The sequence below is a fragment of the Triticum dicoccoides genome, chromosome 3B (assembly GCF_002162155.2).
Source record: "Triticum dicoccoides isolate Atlit2015 ecotype Zavitan chromosome 3B, WEW_v2.0, whole genome shotgun sequence".
Classification (NCBI taxonomy): Eukaryota; Viridiplantae; Streptophyta; class Magnoliopsida; order Poales; family Poaceae; genus Triticum; species Triticum dicoccoides.
The window spans coordinates 661,128,406-661,136,058 of record NC_041385.1 but is presented as its reverse complement, the minus strand read 5'-3'; the positions used below and the strand labels follow the sequence as shown (position 1 = coordinate 661,136,058).

General features: G+C 54.8%; 1 protein-coding gene across 1 annotated transcript; it reads right to left on the bottom strand.

Moving 5' to 3' along the window:
• Positions 1-275: 275 nt before the first annotated feature.
• On the bottom strand, positions 276-1,260 carry LOC119281763 (acidic endochitinase-like). The gene has a single exon (XM_037562204.1). It carries the CDS (start codon positions 1,258-1,260, stop codon positions 367-369), a length of 894 nt encoding a protein of 297 aa, XP_037418101.1. The 3' UTR covers positions 276-366.
• Positions 1,261-7,653: the final 6,393 nt, after the last annotated feature.

Genomic DNA, 7,653 nt, shown 5'->3' with positions numbered 1-7,653 from the left:
TATTTCTTAGGAGCCAAGTTAAATATATACACCAAATGTAATACAATCTCTTGTACCCGTCTTGCATATATATAAGCACGTACGAGTCCCTACTACTGGATACATCAAACTCTTTACCCAATTTCACAAGGTGAAAATACCGACACTTCCATACTGCATACGACATATCACGAAAACAACGATAAGCTAACCACACTACCATCTAATTCCAACACAAGAATCACACCTCCGGTAACAAATTCGAGATATGGACAAATAATATGCACACACAAATACATAAGTACAAAGATGAAAAGACCAAAGAACATCGTACTTACAAAGATACCCACATGCAACACACTACTCGGGCGAACATATTAGTGAGAATCACACATCGCTCTTGATGGCCGAGCTGTAGCCCGTGCGATCGTCATAGAACTTGGACCATAGCATGACACCACCGTACTTTGGAGAGCCCTTGATGAGCGGCAGCACACGTGAGGTGAGCTCTCCGGCAGGGACGAACCCCGTGCCTGCCGCGTCCTTGGAGGCCGGCAGCCCCAGGAAGATCTTCCCGGCCGGCACCGACTCCCACTTCTTCCACGCGTCCATGAATGCCCCGCGTCCCGCACTGAACTGGCATTCCTCATTGTTGTAGAACTGCACCCACACAAAGTCAAACAATCCCGTGCTGATCGCACCGCCGTCCCATTCATCTGGGAACGGGCATTGCGGTGCCACGCTCAGCAACACGGTCTTGCCTCCGTTCTTTCCTAAGTTCTTCAGGTCCGCGGCCAGATCGTTCCAGAACTTGGCGCTGCCTTGCTCGATGTCAAAGTCAATGCCGTCGAGCACGACGTCACCGAGGGGACCGGACGAGGACGTGCCGCCAAGGTAGTTGTTCCAGAGATACCTGGCAACCTGCTGTGAGTCGCCGGGGGACGAGAGGCCGTAACTACCGTCGCCGCCGCCGATAGAGAGCAGGACTTTCACGCCGCGGCTCTGGCACTCTTTGATGTCCTTGCTCTGGCCTCTGCAACCACCGGAGGAAGGGTCGCAGTGGCTGGCAAGGTTCAGCTGCGGCGTCTGGCCCTTGCCGAATTTTGGGAGAAAAGCGAGGATGACGAACTCGTAGTTCCCGGACGCGCACGTCTCAGCCAGCGACGCCTCGCCGTCGTTCTGGCCCCAGTACACGGCGATGCTGCCCGCGTGGCAGGTGGCAAGGAGTGCCACGAAGAGGGTGGCAGTGAGCTGGAAAGGGGTGAGAGAACGGCTCGCCATTGTTGGGATCAATCGGCGTGTGCCTGTGCAAGTAGCCATACAGGACGGATGAGACTAGTGAGGACTTGTGAGATGTGCTCTGTGTTTTGCGTTGTGATGGCTATTGCGTATGTTGATTTTATAGTGTCTTGACGGAGCGTCATGGACGCTTTTTTAGTGGCTTTCGTGCCGTCTCACGTCCGCTTCTGCATCTGAATTTAATTAACTACATATGGTAGTAGAGTGGTTACGGTTAAGTAAAGCTGAGGGTAGAAAAATTCCGTTTCCGGTGGGTTGTTTCCTTGCTTAATTTACTCGGACAGATTAGTGAAACGGACTGTGTTCAAATCGCAAATGCTGCACCGTACTCGACGAAACTCTGTTTCCTGTCCCGGCAGAGTGCTGGACAAAACGTATACGCAGCTTGGCAGCTTGTATTTGTGTCGAAAACTCACTTTGGTCATTTTTACTCAAGAATAGGACCAATATATGTTGAGATGTATATGTTGCATGTGTATTTCTTGTACAACAAGCCTTCCTACTTCCCTGTATAGTTGAGGACGTGACTCCCCTTGTACACACACACACACATAGACACGTGCATATGCATCCTATCAATATATCGTGAATTGCACCAATCCTCTATATGGTATCAGCCTAACTCGGTCCTTCTCCCGCGCTCCTCCCGCCGCTGACCTAGCTGCCTCCGCGCCCTTCCCTGGTGCGCCGCTGCCCTAGTCGCCGCCGCACATCACGCCCACCCTCCTGCCGCGCTGCTTCTGCTTCCCAGCTGCGCCTCCCAGCCGCGCGTTGCTTCTCCCAGCCGCGTGTTGCCTCCTCCCCTGTAGAACCCAGCCGCGCCGCTCCTCCCCTACAAACCCTAACCCGCCTCATCCCGAGCCCCTCTCCACCGCTGCCATTTCTCTCTCCAGCCGCTCCCACCGCAGCAACCCGTTCGCCTCCTCCTCCGATGCCGGTTCTCTCCCCGACCCGGCCTACATCCGCGACGTCCCGATCAAGCTTTCCCACACGGAGGCCAACTTCTATGCCTGGAAAACCTATTGTAACCTCCTCTTCCGTGAGTACAACCTCCGTGATCACATCGACGGCACCACCGACTTCCTCGCCATGCGTCGCGATGAGGATTGGATGACGGTTGACGCCACCATCATCCGGTGGCTCTTCCTCACCGTGTCCAAGGACATCTTTCACACTGTTGTTCGCGACGGTGATGATGCCTACACGGTGTGGACGAAGATCATCGGTCTCTTCACCGACAACAAGCTCCAACGGATCGTCTTCTTGCAGCAGGAGTTTTTTGGTTGTCACCAAAACGACTCCTCCATTGACGCCTACTGCATTCGCCTCAAGACCCACTCCGACGAGCTCAACGACGTCGGCTTCAAGGTTGGGGACGAGCTCCTCCTCTCCATCCTCACAGCCGGCCTCAACGAAGATCTCGGAAATGCCGCATCCACTCTTACTCTTATGGCTAACCCTACTTATGAATGGGCGGTGGCCTATCTTCGCCTTGAGGAGCGTCGCCTGAAGAATCTGCGGGCTCGTGCGGTTCATACCACCTTCGCCGCTGGCTATTCCCATGGCGGGTCTTCATCAGCACATCCCACCGGGGGCCACGGCACCCCGCAGCCTCCAGCACCCGCTGGTGCGGGTGGGTACGGCGCTCCCTACGGTGCCTTCCCGCCTCGGCCTCCAGCGCCGTCCCACCGCCTCCACAGCAGCAGCAAAACCAGGGCGACATGCACGGTCGTGGTGGCCGCCGTGGCCGTGGCTACCGCTCCAACAACGGCGGCGGTCAACAGCGCGGTGGTGGTCAGCAACAACAGCTCCCCTCGCCGCCTTGGGGTACCGGCCACAATCCCTGGACCGGGGTTGTACATGCTTACACGATGCCGGTTCCCCGCGCTCCACTCCCGGGTCTCCTCGGGCCTCGGCCGGCGATGCACCAGGCCTTCACTGCCCCCAGCTCAGCGCTCCTACACCGCCGCCTGCCCCTACCCCGTGCCATTCGGCTATGCCGCGCCGAACCCTAGTGGGGGGTGACGGGGTATACTAGCTACCCCACGCCGCCGGTCTCCTACGACCCGGCTCTGCTCTCGATGCTGCAGTACATGCCTCAGCCCGGTTCCTACACCGGCGGTGGTGACTGGTTCATGGATGTCGGTGTCAAAAGTGGTGGATCTCGGTTAGGGGGTTCCGAACTGCGCGTCTAAGGTAATGGTAACAGGAGGTGGGGGACACAATGTTTACCCAGGTTCGGGCCCTCTCTATGGAGGAATTGCCCTACTTCCTGCTTGATTGATCTTGATGATATGAGTATTACAAGAGTTGATCTACCACGAGATCGTAGAGGCTAAACCCTAGAAGCTAGCCTATGATTATGATTGTTCTTGTCCTACGGACTAAACCCTCCGATTTATATAGACACCGGAGGGGGTTAGGGTTACACAGAGTCGGTTATAGAGAAGGAAATCTACATATCCGAATTGCCAAGCTTGCCTTCCATGCGAAGGAGAGTCCCACCCGGACACGGGATGAAGTCTTCAATCTTGTATCTTCATAGTCAAACAGTCCGACATAAGCATATAGTCCGGCTGTCCGAGGACCCCCTAATCCAGGACTCCCCCAGTAGCCCCTGAACCAGGCTTCAATGGCGATGAGTCCGGCGCGCAGATTGTCTTCGGCATTGCAAGGCGGGTTCCTTCTCCGAATACTCCAAGGTAGATTTTGAACAAATGAATCGTGTCCGGCTCTGCAAAACAAATTCCATATACCACTGTAGAGAGCACAAATTTTCACAAATCTAATCCGCTGAAAATTTTTCATAGCATGACATCACGCCGCGGCCTGGTCATTATGCGAACCGTTTTTCTCAACCTGCTACTGCACGTATTGTGAGGCGGTTTTATTGGCACGTCTTGTGGAAGCAGAGATTGTGTCCCCTTATCACGGGATTCTCATCAATACGGGTGTGGGTAACCCAACCGCGCCATCAACACTGCGCTTGGGGGATAAGCGAGTTTACAGGGCAAGTGGGGAGGCGCACAGTTTCTACCACCTTGATAAAGGGATAAGGATTCCCCTTTCTCACTCACGCCTTCTTCTTCCTCTACTCATCCATTCTCTCTCGCTCGAGCTCTAGCACCCAAGCTCTCACCTTCTCCGCAAAGTCATTCAAGCATGTCCGGAGCGGGAGGCAAGTGGATGGCCTCCTCCATTACGGAGGAGGACATTACAAAGCGTCGGGAGGCCGGATACCTGTCCGCAAACATCGCGCACCGGCTTCCGGCCAAAGGGCAGATCATCCCCACCCTGAAACCCCAGGAGAGGGTAGTGTTACTCTCCCACTTTGTCCACGGACTGGGATTTCCCCTCCACCTATTCGTCTGTGGACTCATATTTTACTACGGGCTGGACTTTCATGATCTGGCCCCAACTTCATCCTCAACATTTCGGCGTTCATCATCGTGTGCAAGGCCTTCCTCCGCATCACGCCCCACTTCGGCCTATGGCTGAAGACTTTCAACATGAAGCCAAAGGTGGTGGGCGGCCAGCAAGCGGAGTGCGGAGGCACCATGGTGGGCAAGATGCCCAGTGTCACCTGGCCCGAGGGCTCTTTTGTGGAGATCGTAAAGGGGTGGCAGTTGGGGTGGTTCTACATCACCGAGCCGCGCAACACCGACTGGGCGGCGGCCCCCAAATTTCGATCCGGCGTCCCCATGCGGCTCACCTCCTGGAAAGAGAAGGGCTTAGCCCGGGGCTCCGCGGTAGAGCTGACCGGACTTCAAACCTGCATCTGGAATATGATAAGCAAGAAAATCAAGCTTGTCAACGCAGTGCAGGTTATGCTCCTCCGCCGGATCCTTCCGTGCCAGAGACGGGTTTGCGATCTATGGGAGTTCGACCCGGCCGAACACCAGACGCTACGAGAGCTCTTCGGCATGATGCACGAAGACGTCTGGAAGGTGCTGTTCAAGGCCACCGAGGTACCACCACCCATAACTGAAGATCGCGGACTCAGGGCAAAGAGCCCAACCAATCCGGTAAGTTTTTATGTTTCGCAAGACGCACTTTTTATCAGCACATCCGCGGGAGGATCCTAAGCCTCCATGTCGTTTTTGCAGGATTGGGTAGTGATAGCGGATCAGATCGACTGCCCAGCTCCGTTACCTGAAGATCCGGAATCGGAGCTTCTAACGAGGATGTTGTTTCTGGCGCCCTATGAGGTGCCGGAGAAGGAGGCCAAGAAGACGGCCGCGGGGACCAGAAAAGGTCTCCGGCGCAAGGTTGTATCGGACTCGATGTCCGAAGACACCAAGGCACACTCCTCCCATGAAGACAAGGAGGAGGAAGAGGAAATCCCTCCCTCCCCAACCCGGGGGGGGGGGGGGAGGGGGAGAAGAAGAGAAAGGCCGCCCCACAGGGGGAGGCCGGAACGTCCAAGAAGGGAAAGACCTTCCTTCCGGACCACTCCACCACGGTCACCTACAGTGACGAGGAGTGGTTGCCTAGGGACAAGCCCCTGGCAAAGTCGTAAGTATACAGACACTATAATACTTCCAGTGTGTTTTGCTTTATTGCTTCTTACAATGCCGAACATGCATATGCAGTCCAGCCAAATCCCACATCGAGGTATCCTCTTCGGAGGAGTCCCTGGGCCCGTCGGTGATGAACAGTGATTCACTCCCGATAGCCTCCTCCCCCAGGCCCGCGGACGACACTGAAGTGTTGTCCAAGAGGATACCGGACCAGGGGAGACAGTTCTGGAGACGCCCTCAGGCGAGATCCCAATCGCCGGGCACATGGGTGGAAGACCCCCATGGACTCTGATGACGGGGGCCGCAGCGAGTTTGCCCCCCAGCCAGATACGGCTCCGGAACCCCAAGCGATTTCGAACTCAGGTAGGCAGCCTCTCCCTAAGAGGGGAGAGCTGCCTGTACCGATGAACTCTGTCAATCCAGAGGCATCAGACAACTTGCTGGAAGCGCTTTGTGGCGCTTCCATTGATGAAGAACACCGTACTCTTATGAGTGCAGTGATTGAGAAGGTTCGGTCCGCCAAAAGCGGATTGACCGAAGCCTGCAGCAGCCTCCTAACATGCTTTGAGGTAAGTAACAAAATTGTAAGAAAGTATCACAGTATAGACAGTAGCCCCTGATGCTCTGTTTGGTGTTCGGAAAGAAAGGCCGAACAGAGGATCAAATAATATCACAGGAGTCTAATAGAAGATGTTTATGTGAATAAGCAGGCATCGCTACTGGCCGTTGCCGCTCGTACTGCGGAGGTCTCCGGACTGAAGCGGGACCTGGAGCGGGCCGAAAGAGAGATCGGCCTCATGAAGAGGCAGCTCAAGGAGAACAAAGGTACATAGTACCCTGTCTATATATTAAAAAGGAAAAATGGTTTCTGCTAATGAAAGCGTCATGAACTTTACTAGGGGCCACGACCGAAGTGGCGGCCCTTAAGACAACGCTTACCGAGGCCGAAGACAAAGCGGCCAAGGAGCACGCTGAGCGTGAGAAGCAAGAGGCTCGGGTCAGCGAGGTCCAGCAAGAGCTCTAGGATTTCGTCCAAAAATACGAGTCCTTGGAGCGTGACTCTAATACGCAAGAGTCCAAGCCTGCTAAGGCCCTCCAAAGCATGCGAGACGCCAAAGCCGAAGCCCAAAAGGCCCTCCAGGAGATTCAGGAGGCCAAGAAGATTGCGGCGGGTAAGGCATTCATTATGCAAAGCAAGCATGTGAAGGAGACTTTCCTTTTACTTACCCGAATTTGGAGCTCTGCAGGAGCGTTCACAGATCTACCGCGCAGCATATGTGATGCCGCAGAGTTCTACCGATCCGAAGAAGGGAGATTGACAGAGAATCTGTTCTAGTCTCAGTATATTGGGACCGAACATCCGATGCCCTTGAGCGACCAACTGAAGCAACTGGTCGAACTGCACAAGGCGGCCGAGCTGGCCATGAAGGACCTCATAGTCCGGCTGTGGCCTGCCGAGCCTCTGCCCAGCAGCTACTTCGGCCTCGTAAAGCGACTTGTGAGTGCCTGCCCTAGGCTTGAAGTCATAAAGCTGTCAGTTTGCATTGAAGGTGCGCGAATGGCCTTCGCCCGTGCAAAAGTGCATTGGGCGAAGATGGATGCCGAGAAGCTGACCGAAGGGCCGCCGAAGGGCAAGGAGCATCGCCACCCCGAAAAATATTATGATAGTGTCCTGAAGGTCTCTCGCCTTGTGGCGGAGCAATGTGCGAAGGATGTAATCTTTGAGTGAATGTATCCTGTAATATGAAACAAGTTCTTTTGCGCAATAGAACGCTTGTTGATTTAAAATTTTACCTTCTGTGCGGCCGCTTATATAATCTGAGAGTTGGCCAGTCGTCGGCTTTTGCCCCCATGT